Source organism: Brassica rapa, chromosome A08 (assembly GCF_000309985.2).
Source record: "Brassica rapa cultivar Chiifu-401-42 chromosome A08, CAAS_Brap_v3.01, whole genome shotgun sequence".
NCBI lineage: Eukaryota > Viridiplantae > Streptophyta > Magnoliopsida > Brassicales > Brassicaceae > Brassica > Brassica rapa.
Genome location: NC_024802.2, coordinates 13,089,409 through 13,114,211, shown reverse-complemented (window position 1 = coordinate 13,114,211; position 24,803 = coordinate 13,089,409). Strand labels below are relative to the sequence as shown.

General features: G+C 35.6%; 3 protein-coding genes and 1 pseudogene across 3 annotated transcripts; 2 read left to right on the top strand and 2 right to left on the bottom strand.

The window, feature by feature from the left end:
- Positions 1 to 230: 230 nt before the first annotated feature.
- LOC117127165 lies at positions 231 to 7,118 on the bottom strand (annotated as a pseudogene).
- Positions 7,118 to 16,780, top strand: LOC108869258 (protein JINGUBANG-like). The gene is made up of 3 exons (XM_033276583.1): positions 7,118 to 7,222; positions 9,758 to 9,858; positions 9,991 to 16,780. The coding sequence occupies exon 3, from the start codon at positions 13,622 to 13,624 to the stop codon at positions 15,089 to 15,091; it is 1,470 nt and encodes a 489-aa protein (XP_033132474.1). The 5' UTR covers positions 7,118 to 7,222; positions 9,758 to 9,858; positions 9,991 to 13,621; the 3' UTR covers positions 15,092 to 16,780.
- On the bottom strand, positions 7,415 to 9,973 carry LOC103834422 (replication protein A 70 kDa DNA-binding subunit D). Its single transcript, XM_009110490.3, has 9 exons — positions 9,630 to 9,973; positions 9,459 to 9,555; positions 9,252 to 9,376; positions 9,077 to 9,161; positions 8,839 to 8,986; positions 8,564 to 8,760; positions 8,335 to 8,458; positions 8,030 to 8,245; positions 7,415 to 7,924 (listed from the first exon to the last, which is right to left on the bottom strand). Exons 1-9 carry the CDS (start codon positions 9,856 to 9,858, stop codon positions 7,727 to 7,729), a joined length of 1,419 nt encoding a protein of 472 aa, XP_009108738.3. The 5' UTR covers positions 9,859 to 9,973; the 3' UTR covers positions 7,415 to 7,726.
- On the top strand, positions 16,652 to 20,421 carry LOC103834419 (extra-large guanine nucleotide-binding protein 2). The gene is made up of 7 exons (XM_009110487.3): positions 16,652 to 17,847; positions 17,929 to 18,069; positions 18,163 to 18,267; positions 18,390 to 18,548; positions 18,622 to 19,005; positions 19,087 to 19,250; positions 19,667 to 20,421. The coding sequence occupies exons 1-7, from the start codon at positions 16,891 to 16,893 to the stop codon at positions 20,259 to 20,261; spliced, it is 2,505 nt and encodes an 834-aa protein (XP_009108735.1). The 5' UTR covers positions 16,652 to 16,890; the 3' UTR covers positions 20,262 to 20,421.
- The last annotated feature ends 4,382 nt before the right edge of the window (positions 20,422 to 24,803 follow it).

Here is a 24,803-nt window from a genome sequence, read left to right as displayed (position 1 = left end):
TAATACAAAAGTGTAACTTACATATAAATATAGGTTGATTAGTTACAGATTTATTGACATGGGATATAGATGAGAAACTTTAGGTGTTTTATATTTGAGTCCGTTGACTAAAAAGTTTTATAATTCTTGATCTGGTCATGCAGTTAAAAGTTTGAAGACACAGATTAATTCAGCTGAAGGACCATGGGACAAATACATAACGCCAAAGCAATACGAACCAATAAGTAAGTGCATTTTAGGAGGATCAAATTGTATAGATTAGATTGCGAACTGATACTGGTAGTTAGGATAAAAACCGGAGATTGCTTGAAGAATGTTGATTGAATTGTTGTGTTTTTTTTGTCTGTTTGATGGACTGTTTGAATTGTTCAAATTCCTACAATATCCTTAATGTATAAAACTCTTTTGAAACAAATTGTTTTGCTTAAAAGTAAATAAATAGCAATATCAAATTGGAAGTAGTATAACTTGTCCTGAGAAACAAATGCAAAACGAAAATCAAAGATTCGAGAATATCTCTTTGAATACCACATTCATTGTTTGACGCTGAGGCTTGCCTTCAGGGTCGACAATCAAAATCTTCAGTCCTTTTTTAGAAGTCACTCTAGAAATAGCCACATATAGCTGCCCATGAGAGAAAACAGGTCTCGGTAGAAACAAACCAACCTCGGAAAGTGATTGACCTTGGCTTTTATTGATTGTTATAGCAAATGCCACAGCAATAGGTAGTTGCCTCCTCCTCATCTTGAACGGCAGTTTTTTATCAGAAGGTGTTATTGAGAGTCTAGGGAGAAAAACAGTGTGACCGACCTTTTCCCCTGTAATGACTTTAGCCTGTATCATGAAGTCATACATTTCTGTAATCTGGAGTCTAGTACCATTCATTAGTCCCCCTATAGGATCAATGTTTCTAAGCAACATCACAGGACACCCTATCTTCAATCTGAGACTATGGTTAGGTAAACCTGATGCCTTGATTTTGTTCAGAAAATCTGGAGTAAGAGCTTGGTCATTCTTTGAAAACCTGTCTGAAGAGTCTATAGAATCAGAACTCAAATAGAACTTTTCCTCACCTGCATTGACAACGAAAATTTTAACCACAAATAAATCGTTCATTGAGAAGTCAGTAATCTAAACAAAAACGTATCCACAAACGAACCTGGCAGCTTGTCCAACATATGCTGATTAATCATGTTCACATCTTCATTAGTAGGACAAAGTATTGCTCTTTCTTGAAAAAACTTAGGTTCTCTATTCTGCAATAAAGAAACAGCATCCCCATACACTGCTTTGCTTATAGAATCTATTGGATCATCAGCATCAAGAATCAAAAACTCATCTGGAATAGTGATTAGAGCTTCGCCATCGTTTCCATCACCAATTTTTCCATCTCCAACATCTAAAATCCACTGCGAAAACTCTTGTAATTCTTTTGCATCTTCAGGTGTGAGATCATTTGACATCAGCCTCATGTTCTTTGTCAGCTCTAAAACTTTTACATGCTTCCAGAGATAAGAAGAATTAAGTGACTCCATAACTATTTCCGGCCTTCCAGCTTCGTGAATAACTGGCAGTACTTGTCTAAAATCTCCACCCAAGACAACTACTTTCCCGGCAAATGGTGTGTTATCTTTGTTTCCAATGATATCTGCCATGCTTCTATCCAAAGACTCAAAACAGTGCTTACTCATCATTGGAGCTTCGTCCCAGATGATAAGAGAGGCTGCTTTCACCAAATCCGCCTGATCAGTTCCTGGTACCAGATTGCAATAAGAAAACTCATCTGGGTTTATAGGAATCCCGAATCTAGAATGTGCTGTTCTTCCTCCTGGTAGCAATAGAGAAGCTATTCCACTTGATGCCACATTCAGACAGATTTCACCCCTCATTCTGATAGCAGCAGAAAGCAGCTTCCACAAGAAGGTTTTTCCGGTTCCACCAAACCCATAAACAAAAAACACACCTCCTTTCTTAGTAAAAACAGCATCGGTAATCTCATCATAGATTTTCCTTTGCTCATCAGTGAGTTTTGGAAAGTCACGATCATGATCAGCTTTTAACTCCTCCCGGTTGTAACTGAGCTCATCCATAATCAGCACGTTTTCATTAATGATGTCTGGGATTGGCTGTGGCATAGAGCTCCAGTTAGCCAATGAAGTTCCATTACTTTTTAAAATCTTTTCGATCTCTATAAGGGCTGCTTCTTTTCGTTCTTCATCCGACAAACAAAGATCTGCATGTGTCACAAGTTCAAAATCGTTTAAGTGGTGTTTTAGTAACTGAATCCACGCAATCAGACTCAAATAAGAACATATATTACCTGGTCGATGCAGTTGCTGTCTTCGTTTATATTGAATGTCCTCAGAAAGGAATTCCCAAGTTTTCTCCCACACCTCTTCAGGCTTTGACAAAGTACCAGACATTAACATGATCACAAATGCATGGCGCATGTATGATGCCGAACCAGTAAAACTTGTCCTCACAAGCTCATCAATATATTCTTGATCATCTTCAAGTAGCCCTCTTGCAAAACATGTCTCTTTATATGTTTCATAAACAACACCGTTGAAAGTTCTTATGTCCTTATCCTCAAACGGACCTTTAACAATGTTTAGCAAGACACGCATGTAGTAAGCTTCTTCTATCTTACGTGGTGCATAATTGATTCTCCCAATACTAAATCCTTTCTTTCTATCATGAAACTTCTTCTCCTTTTTATTCCAAGTAAACATTGTTGGAATCTCAGCTAAAGTCAGAGTCCGAGCAACTTCACTAACCTTGCACAATTCGAACCAGCCCATAAACATAGTATTTTCAATGAGCTTTCGGCTGGTCACTTTTTCGTATGTGTCATCATCCTTAAAAACAATGATCTGTTTTCCTGGTAGGTGGAATTGTATTCTCTCAACTGGAGTTGATCTATAACGTATTGGGAACTGAAAGATCCTCCATCCACCTTCACTTGCAGATACATATCTGTAAAAAAAATTAGTCATAGATGTTTACTTTTAAATATTTCAAAATTCGAAATATAAGCAATAACAGAGTCGAGAAAATTTGCACCTGCAGTTAAAAAAGTCTTTGATCTCATTTTTATTCTCTTCTTTTGAAGCTGCATTTGTGCAAGTCTCAGAATTAGGCGCAGTCACATCTGAAAAACATTAAAGCAAATCCGTTAGTAGAGGATACAATGTCGTCGAAAAAAACACACTACTCACAGCAGTTAAATAATAACTTCTAATGCACGTTAATCACCTGCTGGTACAGAACTATTTTCTTTCGACGAACCATTATCCGGAGGTTCAACAGCAACAGTAACACGATCCTGCCCTTTATTAATATACTTGAATAAGTATTTTACAGCACCATTCTGATTGCACCATTCCACATTAATGTGAGCTCGATAACGAAGAGACAACTCCTTGTTATAAGGGATGACATGGGTGTTGTCACACTTGAATCCTTTTTTCTCTATAAATCCATTCCCCTCTTTCCTTCTTCTATAAACTGGAAATCCTTCCTTGTTCACAAATGTTTTTTCAACATGAGTCTTAGGATACTGCTTCGAACATTGCCCATTCTCCATGCATGGAGAGTTCAAATTAACAGCTCCACAAGGACCATGGATCATCATGTCCTTAACCACTTCATAAAGCTCTGGCTCTTTTTCTTTATCTGGAATTTCTGCTGAGATAATTTTGTCAATGTCATCGTTTGTTCTAATCTTGGAATTAGAATGCATGAATAACAGAATGTGTGCATGGGGTAGACCACGTTTCTGGAACTCAATCGTATACATTGCTGAAAAAAAAAAATAGACAGATAAATTTCAAACCAAAAACAGGAATGGTGAAATTGTACTGAATAACTCACCCGAAGATGTCTTCCCCAAAAGTTGTTTACCTGTTAAATCTGTCATAAGAGATTCCAATTTGATTTTAAAGATTCTGGAGAGAATCTCTGGCCTATCTTCAGCACTAAGCTTTCTGGGTTGTAAATGCCTGGTGATCTCCGGCCATTTAGGATTGCACGTAAATGTTATAAAGTAATCAGGAAACCCAAAATATTTACAGATCGCCATGGCATCTAAATACATATTCTTCATGTATCTTGCTCCTCCCGTAAACGATGCTGGTAGCACAAATCGACTCCCTTGCTCATGCATATCTGTTTTGCCAGAGTTTTCAGCTTGTTGGATAGAGTCATAGCTGTCCGATCTGAGACTTTTCTGGTTCATTCTAAGATAAAACAGCCTGTTCGCCTCAATTGTTGTATAACCATCGACCAAAAATTGCTGAAACAATCTCCTCGAATGGAGAAGAGTATGACACTCATTCTCTCTTTCTTGTAAACGAAACGCATACCATTGTCTCATGCTGAGTGCCTTCCTCTTTAGTTTTGCTGTTGCCTCCGTTTCCCTCTTTTGAATCCCAAGTCTGAACCCATCTTCACCATAAGTAAAGATTAGAGGATATTGAAGAGCCAGATAAGCAGGGTGAATTTCACTAATCCTCTTAAGCCATCCCGTCTGTTTCTCTTGCAAAACAATATCCCTTTTATCCATGTCCAAATTGAAATCTCCAGGAATTAGTGCAGCTACTTCAGATGCGGTGGGAGTATCATATGTTCTTCCATCTTTCTCTCGACTACTAATGATACGCATATGAAATGTCTGGTCAGGATTAGTGTCAAATCAATCACGTGCTGATCTAAATTGATGGACATAGGGGTTGCACTCGTCTAGCATAGCCGTTAATGCCTGTAGAACTTTTTTCCTAAGTTCTTCTTTCCTTGCTTTTTCAGTTGATTTCTTGTATTTTCTGAGAAAAATATAAACACGAGGTCGTCCAGGTTAGTTCAAACTCATTTATGGTGGAAAATCGGACCTCCAAACTGGTTAAACTTAGAATCAAAAAATTACCCGAGAATACCAGATCGGTTGACTATCTCATTTTCTGTGTCAACAATATAAAGCTGACCAAACTTGGGTTCACCGTTTGGTGGCTTTAGCTACCCATCAAATGGTAGTTCTCTCCTTGAAGCTGAAACATCTGAGGGCCAATACCTTTTTTAACAGAGCGGTCAACTTTCCCACCAAGAGATGTAAATGAGAAAACCATGTTGATAACTCTAATATTCTCACGAAAATATCTACTCATTTCATCATCCTCTGTCAAAAATCTTTTCAATATGGCTGGGGATTCTTTTAACAGTGGCAGCTGTACCTGACCGTGCCCACAACACATTGAAAATTTAGGTTTGCGGGTATATCTCTTCCTGTTTATGCGCTCACCATACCACATTATAGCCCCACAATCACATTTATGTGTTGCATCACCTTCGTCGATGTATACTGCCTCTGGAAAAAACATGAACCAAACTAATTGGTAAATTATAGGCAACCACAGTCAATATAACGAATTAAACTCAAAAATAAAAATTTAGCCTACTGTTTTTCCCCTTCGAAGAAGTTTTCTTTCTGGAGGGTCCAACTGTGTCTGATTCTTTTGAGAACATGTCAAAATCCACATTTGATTCAGACTCCGTGTCACTTTCTTCACTGCTGCAATCATAATGTTGTTCTCCTTCGACTTCATATGCATCTTTTATTTAAAAAATTCCATGTTAAGTTCTTTCGCTATTCTGAATATTTTAACATTAAAGAACATTAAACTATCGATAGGATTTGTGCGTATTAATTACCCTCGTAATCATTTACTAAATATTCATCATTTTCTTCACTCGAGTATCCATCAACATGAAGGCCAACTCCGTCTGTTTCTGTTGCTATAAAATAAAGCAAGAAGGATGTATAAATTCCTCAAAACAATGTAAACATATTCTTTGAATTCAATACGCCCAAGATAACATAAACTACATACCATGTACTGTTTTTGTTTTTTTTCCTGAGGCAACAGCTTTTCCTTTTCCTTTTTCTGAAAACAAACAGATTTTATAAATTATTAAATTATGCAGACATAATGTTATGATCTTGATAACTTCCCAAGGCTTATCAGAAAAATACGCAGAACAACACAAATAATAATCACCTTTAGCTGTTAATCTGGACTTAGATGATTCAAACGTAGGAGTTAGAACCTCTTGTTGTGTCTGTGTCCTTACAGAAGGACTGACATCGGTCGTATCAGAAAGAGGTATAGAGCTTGTAGGAAAAGAAGTTGGTGGTGTGTGAAGGTTAGAACGGGCTGGACAATCACATCAGAACGACAATTTAAGAACAAAAAAACTGCCAAGAGCAATACAACACGTAGTCACTCAAAGCACTGAAATAGCACAGGACTTACATGAAAAATAATCGTTCTTTCTTAGCCTCTTAGCAGATTCACATGGGTTTCCTTTGACTTGGTAATCTTTTTTAGTTCCGGTAGGCGTAGTCGTTGAATGAATTCTTGTATTCGCAATAGTTCTCTCATCATGCGTTGCAGTGAGATAAGATTGTCGTGTCTGTGTGGTTCCAGAAGGCACTTGATTGGTAACATCAGATAACACCATTAGTTCTCCTTCAATGGAATTGGTTGTTCTCTTCCTCTTATAATGTAGACGTTGAGCTACTGAGCGTGAACTTAACGTAATGGGTGGTATCTGTGAGTTAGCTTGGGCTGAATTGATAGTGCTTTGAGTAGACACGATGTTTGCTTGTGCTTTGTCAAGTATGAATTTGAAGATGTGAAAACAAAACGCAACATATCATTCAAAAGACACAAATCCAATATCTTTAAAAACATAGGCTAAGGATGACTTACACAAGATAGCTGAATTCTCGTTTGAAGCAATAGTCTCATTGTTTTTTGTACTATGTTGTCTCTTAATGGTAGATCCAGTTGGTACTGTCTTTTTGGTTGTATCTTTCATCGTTCTCTGCTGGAAAATAGACTCTGCGTTATTCTTTTGGCCAGATTGAAGAATAATTAGTTAGGGAATATAGGATAAAATCTTGTAACTGGATTGCCCTTGCAAGTTTATTTATTGTCTTTATTAGTTATGGTAAAAAAATAAACTATAGTATATTGAATTACCTTTGTGAGTATAAGGCGTCTATTTTATAAATATGTCTATAAAAAATAATCCCTAACCATCATCAACTTTGATCTTACAGGAGCCGGTTTACTTAAGGTGCACCAAATCAGTTGATGATTTGGACATGGCAACAATGGAATCTCCCTCATAGATACGCCCAAATAGAAGAACTCCACACGATAAAGTAAGCCCATTCTTAAAACCATAGCAAATGCATTATAGGTATGAAACTGATTGGTAGTTAGGGAACACAGTGGATTGAAATACATAGATATTTAGAGGTTAGTTATGTAGCCGATATTGGTACATAGGGAACATAGTCGATTGCAATAGTTAGTTTAATTTTATGAATGTAAACGATCAAAACAAACGTAAACAATCGAAACAGTTAACAAATTTTAGTATACAGTTAAGGAAGTTTAGAGTAAATATTAGGTTACACAGCAAGCAATGCTATATAATAAATATAGAAATTAAAAAATTAAAGGAAAAAAAGCAAAGAAATTATCTGAAGCATACTTTATTATAATAAGTTTAACCAAAAACAGAACCAGAAATAAAAAACCAAAACCAAACAATTATTAAAAAAAAAAACCAAAACATGAAATTGCTTCAGAAATAAGAAAACAAATAAAACCAAACAAATAAAACCAAACAAAAAAAAAACAGAAACTTCAGCCTCGCAGATTTAGGTCTTCTTGCCTGCTTCAACCTCCAAATCACTCATCTTCTCCACCTTGATAGTTTTTAAGCGAAGGTTCTTTGAAGTCGAAGTGATATCGCGTGGAGGGTCTGACCATGCTCCCTTTCTCTTCGTGGATGGTGTGGTGGATGGTGTGGACAAACCTTCAATGTTTTCTTCATTGTCAAGGAGATTGACAGAGTTCTGAAAAATAAGAAACATAAACTTTAGCAAGTCTCATTATTAATACAACAAATGCATTAAAATTTATAATACTGCACATCACTCAATATAAGAATACAGTCTCACCTCTTCTCCACTTGTAAGAGCTAGATCTTGATCAGACTCAGAACTCTCAACATTGGCTGACTCATTGAAAACAATTTGGCTTTGACGGTAGATTTTCCCAACCTTGTAGATTTCAGATCCATACAAAACATGTTCCTTTTCCACAGAAATTCCAAAGGTGAAAGTCTTTCCAACAACAGCAAGGATGGCGTCAGGCAAATCTGTGGGATCCTCAAGCTAGATGACAAAAATACCAAATCAGAATATATAAGGAAAAATTCAAGTATCTCGAAAATAACTCAAAAAAAAATCCATGTAAAGCATACCTCATCAAATGATCCATTCAAGAGAGTCGCAGCCGATTCGACAATCATTCCCTTGGCAATTTGGTCAAGTAACATCAGTTTTGTCTCTCCTGTGTCATCCTTAACAATCAAATGGAGCTTAAACCTACAATAAAAAACATCAGGGCGCAAAATTGCGTAAATGAGAGACTAATTAGGAATGAGTCAAATACATTCGGTTTGAATATAAAGACCGTTCTAAAATTCTCACCTTGGTGACACACTTGAAACATTCTCTTTGCACACCTCACACCACCAGAGATGTGTAGTGACCTCCTTTCCATGAATTGTCTTAACTAAAGTTCCCACTTTCACAACCTTTTTGTTGCATGTGCAGCAACCAAAGTAATACCATCCCCAATCCGAGTCAATAGCATAGACTTCGCACTCGACCAAGCACTTCTCCACCTAGTAAATAAGGTGGTTTTAAAATATAATTGAATCACTATAAGAAACAAACAACTTCAATAAAAAACGAAGGGTTACCTGAGTGGATTCAAGAAGTCCATGGATGGTTCTCTTGGGAAAGAGCATCCATTTGTCACGCTTGTCTTGGATACTTTTCACCTCTTCCAAATCAAGTATCTCATCACGACCCTCACAAATGGCAAGGGGTTTAACCTCATCAACAAACCTAACAAAGTGTTATAACCAAATCAGATAAGAGAGTACTCCAAAATTACATGTATAGACAGTAAGTATTATTAAAGTAAAAAAACACTACATTTGTTTGAAAGCTGCAGTTTCTGCTATGTCAGGATTAATCAAGAGCAGTGATGCCTCAAAAGCATTGGTGATTTGGAGTTCACCTGAAGATTTTTTATAAGTAAATCTATGTTATAACACGTTCCTTACAAACATTATTATAAGGTCATTAATATATTGAAATAAGCTTATACCTCTAAATCTCCCGATCTTTGCAAACCTTATTAGACAAATAGGCTTCCCTTCTTCGTCTTTACTACACCCCTCGTAGAGGATCTCCGCAAATTTACCCCACAGACAGCAGGGAACACGAGCATCACTATTTAAAATATAAAGAAAAATATCAGCATCACCAATTTAACTTGATATCTAAAAAAAATAGCTTAGTCAGGAATACAAACTTCATGTCGCGAAGGGTAAACTCCACTTTCATCCTTGGTTTGCCTGAGACTTGAATAGTTTCAAGATCTCCCAAGTCCACAACTTGACCAATCACATCTGAAAAAAAAACATCAATACTTAGCCAGAGGCCACGAGAGTACAATAGATAAGAAGATTGCGTAAATAATTACCAATGAGTAAACATGTTTTGAGTGATCCACCCAAAACAGTCTGGAAGTCCACCAAGCTTAGAAACATGTCTTCGTTGATAACAGGAGACCTTGTGATTGCCGTATTCTGAATGATGCTCATTTTGAAGGGATGATCGGTTGCTCGGTACATGCCAGTTGAAGGACTGAGGGTGAAATTCTGGATGTGCCTCCATGCTCCAACAGGAAGCAGGTGGCCTTTACTCTCCATGTAAGTTCTCTTGCAAGAGGCATGTATTTTACATCCCTAGTTCAGGTTGAAAAAAAAAAGTTAGTGAACATACGTAAAGCTACATATTACGCTAAACAACAAATAACCAACTACGTATTAAAATACTCACAGCTTCATCGGATAGCACCATCTCGAGGGTGTCCCCGTGCACTGGGTTGTACTGCTTCCAAGAGTGCAGTACCTTCACATGCACTTTCCAGCCACTCTTGTAGGGTTTCACATCTTTCAAAGGGGTCACTTTCATTGCGGTAGACATTTTTTTTTTGATTGCGAATGTAGTTGAGTAAATGTGAAAAAGCTTAGGCATGTTGTAGGTGTTTATATAGCAGTAGGTTAATCGATGGTCCTAAATGTCTGGTAAAAAAATTTCTCTCGTATATTCTTAGTTCTCTATAGGAAACCGTTAGAGTATTGAGCAAGAAAAAATATTTAGAGCTCGATTTTGTTTGTGGTTGTTTACATATCTTAACAATATTTACAATTCTGTTAGTTTAGATATCTTTTTAACATAAAGGAATTAAATGAAACAAATATTTGGGGTAATCGATGGTTCTAAAAGTCTGGTAAAAAAAATCTCTGGTATATTCTTAGTTCTCTATAGGGAACCGTACGTTTAGAGTATTGATCAAGAAAAAATATTTAGATTTCGATTTTGTTTGTGGTTGTTTACATATCTTAACAATATTTACAATTCTGTTAGTTTAGATATCTTTTTAACATAAAGGAATTAAATGAAACAAATATTTGGGTAGTTATTACGTATGCTTCATGGGCAAGCTAGTATATTCTGATTCATTAAATGAAAAATCGTTAGAGAATTTTATACTGTTAAGAGATGTTTGATAGTTACCGAATTTGATTTCACTCTTGGAAGCCTTGGGCCATTTAGAAAAATCGGGTAGGAGTAATTCGGTTGGGCTAAAATTCCATGTTGGGCCATTTTAAAAAGGTTGAAAAAACGTGTTTGTGTATTGTTTACGTAAATACCCTTTTCTAATCTTTGAAATGTAAGGAAACACTTAAAAAGAACATGCCCCTAAGGTAATTTTTAAAATAGGATCCTGCTTTAATAGTATAGATAAGTATAGATATGATATATCATATTCTTGCATTAACTCAATTATTAGCTCTAAAACACCCTTTTTCTTTATCATGCAGCCACATTTCAGGCATCCTTTTGTTTATGGATCCCAAGTTAACTTGCTCCTTGGAGATAACACTTTTGGCGATGGATGCCATTATTTTTTCCATCAAAAGGCAAGTACTCAAAGAATCACAAAGCCTCGTTCTAGTTGAACTGAATCCCTGACGAGAAAGGGTTTTGTATGCTATTTTCAACCAAGTATCATGATCAAAGTTAATCATTATATAGAGATTTGAGATTTTTTAAAACTGATTATAAGTTTCACTACATTTCCTAATATAAGAGTCTTTTACATATAGAGACTGTAGTTGATTACTAGTTTACTATTAATCATTCACAACGTTTGAAAACGAGCCTAAACATAATGGTCGTAGTTTCATAGATATGAGTTTGATTAACTTCTCACAAAAAAACTTGTGATATTCTCAGAGTAAAAGTTGTCTTCCATCCTTTCAACTAAGAATCCAACAATTTTTATTTTTATTTTTTCAGGAAAAGAGACTTAATGATGACAAAGTATAAATGAGATATATAATGATCATCAATAAAAATGTAACTTGAAGGTGAAGAATTAATACATCTTCCAAACAAACATATAGATGATGTGCAGTGTTCTATCTAATCTTGAAATGTAATTTTAGTTGTCGAATCAATCTTTTTAGACTAAGTTGAGGATGAAATCAAAGAGATGAGGTGATGAACCATACTTCTACTCTGTGACCTACAATTTACAATCCAGTAGATTACAGATGTGATAATCAACAAATAAACTAAACGGTGTTAGCTATTTGAGGACTATATGAACATTTGGATGAGACAAATTGTTAATAGGAGTATTCACATTAAAAAAAATGGCATTTCTAAAATATTGTTGTGGACTCATTTTCTATAATTTTATGTGTAATCATAGATATTAAAGAATGAAAGTAAAAATAGTATTAAAATGAGTATTTTTAATCAAATAATTAAAAGAAAATTGTAACCAACTTTTTTCCTCTATTTCTTAGAGTGAGGTGAATTATTATTTCCAATTTTTTTTGTTGCAAATATTATTATTTTCTAATTATTTAAATATATGTTGCTCTGCTGGTGTGAAATTAGGACATGGATAAATTATATACTTATTCTCATTTGAACGGTCACACTCTAACCACCACATTTGACAATTTTTAGTTTAATAGAACCTTTTTAGGAGTCTGGTTTCAGAAACTCATTGATGGTCATCCTCGGTTCAATGTTGATCGAAGAAGATATTGATGAAAATAATCAAAGAAACTTAAAAATCTGGAAATAATGAGACGTTGATATTTGAAGATAAAAATTCAATTTCTATTTTCAAAATAAAAAATATTTACAATTATAATAAAAGTGAAATCTAATATATAATTTAACATATAAATTAAAAATAATCTAACTAAATTAAAAAAATAATGCGCATGGTTAGTAAACATTACTCAGAAATCTTAACATCTACAGATATAATAAAACTGAAATGACACCTTTAATTCTTTAAAATATTACAAATGAATAGAAAATCTGTTTTTACGATCCCAGTAGATATATCAAATTTGGATTAACACTGATCATTATTAATGTATAGTAACTGATATCTATGTAATTAGATGCTCTGAGTGAATAAAGACTGCTACTTAGTAAGGGATTAGCTTGTAGATTAGAAGATGTGCATATGATATGTATATGCACAAGCTTTCTTTCTGTACGGTACAATCCAAAGAGAAACTATTGAATTCCGCAAGAGTTTGCGATTGTACAATAGTTTTTACTAAACATAAATATTTAATCAGCATGAGATTTATATGTTGAATGCATAATGATACTAGTACGGTTTCAACTTGGAAAACCATTACCCACAAAAATGATGCCAAGATGCAACTTTGTGGCAAGAACAGAATAGTGAGTTTCTATGTAAAAGCCAATCGAATGGAGATTAGCAAAAATAGTTAACATTGTCAACTAACCAATAGAGGAAACATGCCTAAAATTATCTGCCTAATCTTGTCAAGTGGTGTATAGACCTTCCATATCAATATTTGTTTAGACAAATTATATGGATATATCAAGTGTTGTGGCCTTGTGGTATATCAAGTGTTGTGGCCTTGTGGTACAAGGACAACAAATGCTTGACAACATGGTACATTCGTTTAATATCTTAAAAAGGTATTTTAGGTTGAAATGAACTATGGAGGAGATTTAAGTTTCTTTCGGCTTGCGTGCCTCAATGATAACCAGTCTTGATATTTCGTTATATAAGTGTGCATTAATAAGATCAATTCTCGCAAATCCATAAACAACTCCTCAAGAGTCGTTGACAAAACAAAAAAAAAACTCCTCAAAAAGTCAAAATATGCTCTAGACCATCCATTTCCCCGTTAAAAACTCCATATAAATCTCTATCCCTCCTTGCCAACCAAAATCTTGAAGCACATCCTCATCTTTCTTATTCATAGCTATCACAGCTCCAACAAACAAAAACTCACTAAACAAACAAAAAAAATAACAAGAGTTTTTCATTATTCTATAACTTTCTTGTTTTAAAATCAAGAATTTGACTTCTGTGACAAATATTTGAACAAAGAGATGAGGAACGAAACGGGTGGTACCATGGTCGTCGATCTCCAAACCGATTCATACAACAACAATCACAATCGCCACGACCTTGGCGATAATGGTCACAAACCGAGGTCTAAATTTGGTGATATATTGAAAGCTGACCACGACGGAATATTCTCTCCTGAAGATCCCATCATTGTCAACACCAACTTAACTCACCCCCGGTTTAGCAACGTCTCAGCCTCGACCATGAGCAGTATTGGTCCGGCCAGCGGAGAAGGTTCTCCTTGCGTAATGTCTCCTTGGGCCCGTATGTCGACCCCTTGGCCCGCAGATTTTAATGAAGACAATGCCCTCGAGACCAACGGTCTCATTGGCTCTATTGTACGTGAAGAAGGGCATATATACTCGCTAGCCGCTTCTGGTGACCTTCTTTACACGGGCTCGGACTCCAAGAACATTAGGGTTTGGAAGAATTTGAAGGATTACACCGGGTTTAAAGCAAGCAGTGGTCTCATTAAGGCTATTGTGATATCTGTAGACCGGATCTTTACCGGCCATCAGGACGGTAAGATCCGGGTCTGGAAGGTTTCCAAGAAAAAAGCGGGAAAGTACAAAAGGGTTGGAACATTGCCGACGCTTAAATCGATGGTCAAGAGCTCCATAAACCCTAAGCATTTCAATAGAAACTCCGTGAAAAAGAAGCATAAGGATGCAGTTTCGAGTCTTAGCATGGACGTGGAGCTCGGTTTGTTGTACTCGAGTTCTTGGGATAGGACGATCAAAGTGTGGAGAGTCTCAGATTCGAAGTGTTTGGAATCGATACAAGCGCATGATGACGCGATAAACTCGGTGATGTATGGCTTTGATGACTTGGTGTTCACGGGATCTGCGGATGGTACGGTTAAAGTGTGGAAACGTGAGATGCATGTTAAAGGAACTAGGCACATTTTGGTTCAAGTTTTGCTCAAGCAAGAACACGCGGTAACCGCATTGGCCGTAATATCGAAGTCTTCAATGGTATATTCCGGTTCTTCGGACGGGGTGGTGAACTATTGGGAGCGTTCCACGCGTGTATTCGTCGGCGGAGTACTCAAAGGGCACAAATCGGCCGTGTTATGTCTCACTGTAGCGGGGAACATGTTATTGAGTGGTTCAGCCGACAAGAACATATGTGTCTGGAGGAGGGAGCCGTCTGATGGATCTCATCATTGTCTAACTGTTTTGACGGGTCACATGGGACCAGTCAAGTGTCTAGCCGTGGAGGACGAACAAGCTTGCCGCGGTAAAGAAGCAGAAGTCTGTATGGTCAATGAAGGTGACCGGAAGTGGATTATATACAGCGGAAGTTTGGACAAATCTGTTAAAGTGTGGCGCGTGACCGAGAGGATGGCGACTTGGAGGGAGATGGACGAGCCAGCAGCATCTTCTGGCTGGGAGAGCTCTTCGTCTATGCGTGAAGGGAGTGGCGCGTGGAGTATAGGAGATTTGGAATAATAAAATGGCAAGGAGTGGGTCGGAGCGTAGTTTGGTTATTCACGTAAATGTCACGTTGTTGATCTGTCACGATGAACGTCTTCGAATTAAAATACTTGAATTATTGTTTTAAATTCTATGACCATATCACGAAGGGGTTTGTGGCAAGTCAGCTGGTGAGTGAGTCAATGTCGGGTTGATGGTTTTCACGTAATGAATTTTGCTTCTTTTTTTTTTCTAAAAGAAAAATGTTTGGAAAATCAAATTGTATTATTATTTCAACTTACAAGAAAAAAGACTGAATCAATCACGTTTGTGTTTCTTTGTGTGTTCTTTGTCGTGGTTGCAACGTTATGATTTGGAAATTAGATGAGTCGTTTAGTCTTCGCTAGAATCGCGCTAGAATTAGTCTTTTCTGAATTATATTCAGGAATGTATATGATCTCCATAGTTTGTTTAGTTTTTGTTCATGGCAACCAGATCTTGATAAGAGTTTTGTAAGAAAATATATTTATTGTTTGTTGTGTCTCTTCTTTCCATTTAGAGATCAAAACATAAAATATCACCAACTAAGTTCAATGCATCATTTGTTCCAGACATATATGCATGTGTGTTTCGTGATGATTGAACCAAAAGGCGCCCTATTTTCCGTGAATGAAATGGTAATCAATTTGAACGTGTTTGAATTTGTTGTGTAGAATAGGGTTTACACACCCTTTTTTTTATTATTATGGAAGACCAGACTAATCCCCAGAGTTTACATACATTAGACAATTGGAAAATGAACATCTTTTCGTGCAAAGTGATATATATATAGGTGAGTGGTATTTAAGATTAATGTCTTGCCATGAAATTAAAATTTAACTGTCAAATTTCGTTTCTGTTCAACTTAATTTGTAACCCATAGTTGTTTTTTTTTTTCATAAACCCTATCGGCTGATCCGGTCGGCCCCGGAAAAAGTACAATTAGTGCTAATGAGTAGACTAGCCCATAGTTGTTAGAAATGGTAAATCTGTGAATTCACAATTACCATAGTTATACCTAATCTATCTTTTAAGGGAAAATAAAGAATATACCTACTCTTTTGATATACACACATACTAGTCATAGAACAAATATTTCATGGTTAAAAAATTCAAACTACAACAATAATTGGAAAAAGTAGTATTGTGGATTTTTTTGTTTTGGTTGGCAATACGTTAGAAAATTGATTTAGAGTACGATGGATCATTGAGACCTATCTCCTTGGTGACGTATGGGACCATATAAAACAACTCAATATACAACATGGACCAAAAAAACTATCAAATTAAGAGTTTCAAAATAGAAACAGTACCTCTGTTTACTAATAACCGCGTAATCCCCGTGCTCCCAAACCAAACTAAACCGAGATTAGACATTTATAATTGAACCAATACTGATGGCTAGGAAAGAACCCGGTTTTACGAAACTACCCCTCTCTTTGACCCGCTCAACGCCTTCCGCAAAACGCACCGTTTACTTACACACAAACACGCGTTGACGCCGAGAATTTTCCCGGAAAAAGAAGTTTCAACTTCCCTTTCTTTTGGGAGAGAGAAGAAAAAACAAAAGAGAAAGTCTTCCCTTTCAGTCCATGGTTCGTCCTTTACTACCGAGAGAGATAAACCATCTGTCTCTCCTCTTCTTGTTCACTCTTACAAACTCCTCTCCCCGCAAAAAAAAAACAATATCTTCTTCTTCTTCTTCTTTCTCCCGTGGCGTCTCTTCCTCCGTGCATTAAAAAAAACTTCAAATTTCGTCCATATAAGCGTTTAGGGAATCTATATTAGGTAAGAAGATGGCTGCTGTTTTAAGAAAGTTACTACCTTTAGCATCACCACCGACTCCTAAAAAGGATGATCACGAGAGCAGTGACGATAGCAATAGTTTTCAGATTGATTACTCATTCGCCAACGAGTACAAAGGTCCTCTTATCGCTAATCTCCCACGAGCTGATCCCGTCGAAATCGATCAGATTCCCACCGCTCTTCCCGTTTCCTTCTCTTCCTTGTCCCGTGGTGTCTCTTACCCTGTGGTCCAACCTCTCGTTAAGGTCACCAAGAAGAAGAAGAAGAACGGTTTCGTTGACTCTGCAGCTTGTCCTAGCGTTGTCTTAAAGCCGCATCACGTGGTTTCTGGCTCATCCGCATCATCATCAGCAGATGATTTAAGAGTTGTGGATGTGGAGGACTCTGATGGTGAGGATTCTTCCATTGGAGGAAACGGGAACCGTGTGAGATTCGTTGTACCACCAAGTCAAGGCAGTGAAGGCGATGAGAGCTCTTACTATTACGACGGAGAAGAGAGTGTAACTCCAACGCCTAGAGCTGAGAGAAAAGGTAAGAAAGGGTCGTGCTACCGATGCCTGATGGGGAACCGATTCACTGAGAAGGAGGTCTGCATTGTCTGCCACGCCAAGTATTGTTTCAACTGCGTGCGGCGCGCTATGGGTGCCATGCCTGAAGGAAGGAAGTGTGTGTCTTGTATTGGTCTCGGTATCGATGAGTCCAATAGAAGGAGCCTTGGGAAGTGTTCGAGAATGCTGAAGCGTGTGCTCACGGATTCGGAGCTTAAACAAGTGATGAGCGATGAGATGTCCTGCAGGGCGAATCAGATGCCTTCGCGGCTTATCGCTGTTAATGGAAAGCCTTTGAATGAAGATGAGCTTTTCATGTTGCAGAATTGTCCACATCCGCCTAAAAAGCTTAAACCTGGGGACTATTGGTATGATAAGGTTGCTGGATACTGGGGCAAGGTAAGATCTCTTTGTAGTTATCATCAGGTTTGTTATACTTGAGTACTCAGCTGAAAGAGAGGTTCTATGTATTTATTACAGGTAGGAGAGAAACCTTGCCATATTATAAGTCCTGATATGAAAATAGGAGGCAGTAACATCAAGAAGGAAGCAAGCAATGGTGACACTGAGATTTGTATTAATAACCGGGAAATAACTAAGACAGAGCTCATGATGCTCAAGGTTCTTTGCCTGGACTACCTTAAGAATTAAGTGTGTTATTGTTTTTCTTTCCTTTTTTCATGTGAAAGTGAATGTCTCTTTGCTTTGTTGTAGGTGGCTGGTGTGCACTGTGAAGGAAAGCCTCATTTTTGGGTCAATCCAGATGGAACATACTTAGAAGAAGGTCAGAACCGTGTCCTTGGGAACATTTGGAGTAAGGTATGATCTCTTGTATATAATCCGCTTAGTCGTTAGTCCTCTCCAGAGCGCTTAGTTACTGTCTAACGATTTCTTGAACATTGATATGAATATTATACGGTTATGGATGTTTTTTTCTTCAGAATAGAGCTAAGCTTGCTTGTGCTATGTTCTCTCTGCCATTTCTTCCGACTTCATCTGCAGTAGAGCCAAATGTTGAGCCCATATCTAATATGAAAAGGCTTAACAAGCTTCTTCTTATCGGTAACGACACATGTGGTGCCACTACTATTTACAAACAAGTGAGCTCATCTTTTACTGCCTTAATCCACTCGAAATGTTTTTACATCTACTAATGACTTCTTTTTGTTTCAGGCAAGGTCTCTCTATGGAATCCCATTCTCTGAAGACGATCGTGAAAGAATCAAATTCATAATCCAAACAAATCTATATGCTTATCTGGCCATGGTTCTTGAGGCACACAAAAGATTTGAAGAAGAGATGAACAATAATCACTACACTGACCAAACAGGAGATGCGATCACTGCTATAACTGTTAGCTCAATCAGTCCGAGACTAAAACATTTTGCAGATTGGCTTCTGAAAGAAAAGGAAGACGGAAACCTCATGATATTTCCAGCATCAAGCCGAGAGAATGCACAAACCGTTGCAGATCTATGGAGAGTGCCAGCCATTCAAGACACTTACAAGCTACTTCGTGATACATTTCCTAGAAACGCTGTTTATTTTCTTGAACGAGTGAGTTTGTTTTCTTCAAATGCTTTCTTTGTCTATAAAGGTTTTTTTTTTTTGAGGTCTAACGTAAACTTATGTTTTCAGATTCTTGAGGTCTCGAGATCAGAGTATGAACCTTCTGATATGGACATATTGCAAGCGGAAGGACTCTCTTCTATGGAAGGACTTTCTTGTGTGGATTTCTCATTCCCATCAACTACTCAAGAAGTCTCTCTTGATACCGATGATCAACATGATCCAAACATGAAGTTAGTTCTATATCTTTTCCTTGTGGTTCATTCTAGCTATATGAAAACTGGCATGAGGGTTCGGGTAGTTCGGTTCGACCAAAATCTCGCCGAATTGAACAGGAAAAAAGTTCGTTTAGATATTTGGGTAGTTCGGTATTAAATTTTTTTACCAAAACTTGCTAGAGTTTTTGGTTTCGATTAGATTTTGGTTAAATTCGGGTAATTTCGATTAGCTAGGTTACTTCGATTCGAAATTTTGGTTAACAAATCTTTTCTTCGAAAAACGTAACTTAACTGATTAACAAACCGAACACCGAAGTTTTTTTATAAACCTTCAAATTGAACCGAACTTAATTTCGGTTCGGTGGTTTCAGTTTGGTTCAAAATCCCAGGTCTAATGAAAACGGTTGAACTTACTCTCTTTCTTTCTCTAGGTACCAACTCATCAGGTTAAATCCAAGAAGGCATGGAGAAAACTGGAAATGGCTGGAGATGTTTGAAGATGCTGACTTGGTGATATTCTGCGTCTCCCTAACAGATTATGGAGACTACATAGAAGACGGTGCTGGTGTTCTTGTGAACAAGATGATAGCCAACAAGCAACTCTTCGAGAGAATGGTGACTCACCCTAGCCTAGCTAACAAAAGGTTCCTTCTAGTTCTTACCAAATTCGATCTCTTAGAAGAGAAAATCGAAGAGGTTCCTCTAAGAACATGTGAGTGGTTCAAAGACTTCAACCCGTTGATAAGCCAGAACCAGACGAGCAGACATAACCCTCCAATGGCTCAGCGTGCTTTTCATTACGTCGGATATCAGTTCAAGAGACTGCATGACTCACTTGTGGGACCCTTCTCGATGCGTGGAAGGACGTTTAGACCGAAGCTGTTTGTTTCTCAAGTGAGTTTGGAGAGTGATACTGTGGACAATGCAATGAAGTATGCGAGAGAGATTCTCAAGTGGCATGTTGAAGAGACGTCTATGATCCAAGAAACGTCTACTATTAGCATCGATGCCAGCTTATCCTCTTGATTCTTTTTATTTTTGTGGAATGTATTATACCATGTTTGTTTGCATGATATGTGCGTGTGTACAATAGTTAATCTTCAAGCGTAGGAGAAGAAATATAAATGTAATTTGATTTTTCTGAAGAAGAAAATGAGAAATAAAGTGATTACAGTTGGGAAATTCAGTCTTTGAACTCCAATGTGAAAGGGTACAGTACACATATCCTCGAAGCAAATTTTGTCTATACTGTCTCAGGCAACCATCTAGAACATCTAGTCAGAGAGAAATAAAAGACTGCATACATTGCCGTTGCAATCTTCAAGATCTCATTGACCGATTCATACAAGATTCCGTTTTAAGCTATTTTTTTCTCTAAAATAAATGAATTTTACAATAGAGATAGAATGTATTTCTATCAAATAACACACTCATTCAAATATATAGTGAAAAACAGAGAAATGATATTTTTCTCCTAATTGTAAAAGAAAAAATAGTAAGATCTATTTTGGAGAAATAATTAAATATGGACTAGGGTAATTTTGTTTTTAAATCCTATTAAGAAAATATAGAGATGGACTGAAATGCTGAGAAAACGAAATATTTGGCTATCTAATGCAATTCTTGCTCGCAAATGAGTAACCATCACAGATTATCAGTTATCTAGGCATCAACTTTTTTTTTATGATATTAAACAAGATAATTCTAAAATTTCTTTAACTATTTGTTATAAGGGCAATTCTCCCAAATAGACTATTTTTAAGTTTTTCTCACAAAAAGAACTCACAAAAAATCGGGTGTTTTTCAAAACCAACCCATATTTTCAAGTCAAATCCAAAACCAACCCTTTTTTTTTGTCCATACTATTCATCAATAAAATTTCCATACTATCCTTATGTTTTTGAATTATTCACAAAATTGCCATTTTTATTTATTTTTTTATTAATTTCGAAATTAACAAAAAATCAAATACACCCTAACCATTTCTTCTTATTTACAAAAATGCCATCATCATCAATTTTTCCAACCACCATGAACCACCATTTTTGAGCTCTAAAGCTCTAGAATTCAATTTTCAACCACTTTTTTTTCTCATTATAACCCAAAAAACTTCATTTTCTCTCATCTCCTCTACATTTCCATCTAAAAAACTCTCATAACTATCATTTTCATAATCACAAACTTCATATTTTCGAGTTTCTTCATTAGTGAATCGTTAAAGATGCTTCTTTTTGCTCATATTTGGAGTTTGGACGGTTGAAAAGGTTGGAAACAAGCTTTACACATGAAAAATGTAACTATTTACATGGTTTTCGTTCTTTTTCAGATCTGTGTCGCGACGGTAGACTGTTTTGTATGTCTACGCCTCCGTGGAGACTTACGATGCAGTCTATTTGTCAACGCACGGGTTAGTTTTGCAATTGAGCAGACAAATTTTTTTTCTAACGCAGACTTCCCCAGTAGTCTCCGTCTTTACCTTTGACAACAAAAATAAAACTTTCGGTAGACTTACTAAGACGTCTACCTAAAAGAGGTTAGTTTTTCATTTGACCGAACTTTTGACTTTTCAAAATAGACTTCAACGGAAGTCTACAAAATGTAGACTGCCAACAAAGTCTATAAAAGGTCAGTTTTGCATTTGACCAAAACTTTGACTTCGTGGAATAGGTTAGTTTTGTGTTTGACCAAAAAGTTTAAAAAGCAATCAAAAATTTATTAAATTGTAGACTTCATATGCAGTCTTCTTATCTTAAAAAAAAAATGTAGACTGCGTATAAAGTCTACTTTTTTATTTTGGTCAAATGCAAAACCAACCCGTCGGATTTGAGAGTAGACTTCACAAGAAGTCTACACACCCGTAGACGTTCATTTTAATCTACTGATTTGAAGTCAAACTTGGTCAATTGCAAAACTAACCTCTTTCAAAAAAATTCAAACATGTAGACTGCATATGAAGTCTAGTTCTGAAAGTCAAATCTTGGATGAATTCTGGTCAATTGCAAAAAGTAACCTTTTTAAATTGTAGACTGAAATGAAAGTCTACATGTACAAAATTACAACTTTTATTCAACTATAGAAAGCAACCCGTAAAATGGTCAATTGCAAAAACCAACCCAAAGAGTAGACCTATTTGACAGTCTACGTCTGTAAACTGAAAAGAACGTCAACATCTTCAGAGACTAAATATTAAGTCTTCATAGAAAAATCTATAAAAATGTGAATTTGTGTATTATTCATTAAATTTTTTCTAGTTTTTTTGTTTGACAGTGTGTGTTAGTTAATCCTAATGGGTTTGAGTGATTTTGAAAATAATTTTTTTTTTATAATTATGAAGGTATAATTCATTTGATTTGACAATGTTGTTAGCTAATAATTGTAGACGTATTTCTAAGTCTTCGTTTATAGTTTTGCTAGTAAGGCTGAGCTTGTTTCAAAGCTGAAGTCGGTGACTGTGGAATATAATTTTACATTTTCAGCATATAAGACAACAAAAACTCTGTATGTGGCTAAGTGTCGTGTTCAAGGATGTGGTTGGAAACTTAGAGCGAGTGTGAAGTATGGGCCAAAGACATTTTGGGTGACAAAATATTCAAAAAAGATGAAGAATCGGAAAGGTTGAAGAATGTTCCTTGTGCATGATGGCTGTACACATGGTAAACTTCTTGAAATGACACAAGAAGATTATGATCTGGACAACAAAATTGAGAAGATGGTGCTAACCTATTCCTTACCAAACATCATTTAAAACAAATGACTCCGAATAGGAATATACTCCTCTTATGCCTGTCACGAATAATCGACAAGTACGGAACTTGATCGAGTTATCTAAGACACACTTTGTACGCCTTTGTGTATCAAGCCTGCGCCAATACACTAAAAAAATTTGGATTGACTATATGTTAAATAATAAGTGTAGACGTTTTTGTAAATCTACAAATGTAGACTGCAGTTGAAGTCTACGTCGTAAATTCTATTAAAAGTGTATTTGTGTATTATTCATCATATTTTTTCATGATTTAATTATTTTACAGTGTATGTTAGTAAAATTTTAATGGTCTTGGATGAATTTCACAATTTAATGTGTTATAATTATACACTTGATACTTATTGCAAATTGTTTTGATTAGTATTATTCTTGAAAATTTTTGGGAAAATTTTGTATAGATTTTCTTCTTCTCACATGTGTGTTAGTTATTATTTTAGCTTATGGTGGTTTTACTTGTTTGGTTGGTTAGATCTTGTGAAAAAATTGATATCTAACAAAAAATTAATAATATCATACAAGTGAAAACAACTAAAAATGAATACAATGTTTATAGATTATGCATTAAAAAATTATTTAAAAATTAATATTTTATTATGAAAGTTATTACAGAGCAATATATTAAAAATTATTCTTGAGTATGTTTGATTTTTCATAATCTTGATGCTTCAAATAAAGTCTTGGAAAAAGTACCTGCCAAATAAGATAGAGTTATGAGAAAAACATAAGATAAAAAATAAAATCATATTTTAGTAGACTTTTTATTAAGTCTACGTAAAGTTATTGTTTAGTAGACTTTAGTTGAAGTCTACACTAATGGAAAATTTTCATATTTAAAAGTGTGCATTTAGAAAATTTGAAAATACTTTGTTCTGGAAAATATTTCAAAAATGGTTTTTTGTCATCCTTGTAACAAAGCAAAAAGATAATGTATGAATCTATAAATTTAGTTCATTATAAACACAAAATATCTTATAATGAATATATGGAAAGCTTACATTTTTGGGAAGATGATTTGAAAATATTGGAAGAGAATACCTGCAAAATAAAATAAAATTTTAAAAAATAAGATAAAAATTAAAATCATATTTGAGTAAACTTCTAATGAAATTTGCTTAAAATTCAAGGCTAGTAGACTTCATTTGAAGTCTACCAGCCGTAAGTTTTAAGTAGATTTCAAATGAAGTCTACTCTATAAAAAAAATAGATCTGAAAAATAATACATTAAAAATATGAAATAAGTTTAAATCTAAAAAACTTTTAAAAATATGATTTAATAGACAAAATAGTTATAAATTAAAGACATATTAATATGAATTTTAATATGTAACTTTATTTGAATATAAATACTAGAACACATATTTTAAATCTATAGATGTAAACCTTACATTTCTAGGAGGAGAAGAGAACAACTATGGAAGAAAATACCTGCAAAATAAGATAAAATTATTAAAAAACATAGAAAAAAAATTAAAGTCATATTTTTGTAGACTTCCAATGAAGTCTGCTTAAACTTTATGGTTTAGTAAACTTCATATGAAGTCTGCAAGCTTTAGTAAACTTCTTTAGAAGTCTACACTGTCTGATAATTTTCAGATCTGAAAAAAATCTATATATTTTGAAATGTGAAAATAATTTTAAATCTGAAAATACTTTACATAATATAATTTATAAGGTAAACTAGTAGCAAATTAATGTAGAGAGCTTGATCTATAAATTTATTTGAATATAAACATGTAAATACATATTTAAAATCTATTAATCTAAAACTTACATTTTTAGAGGAGATGATGAAATCCATGAGT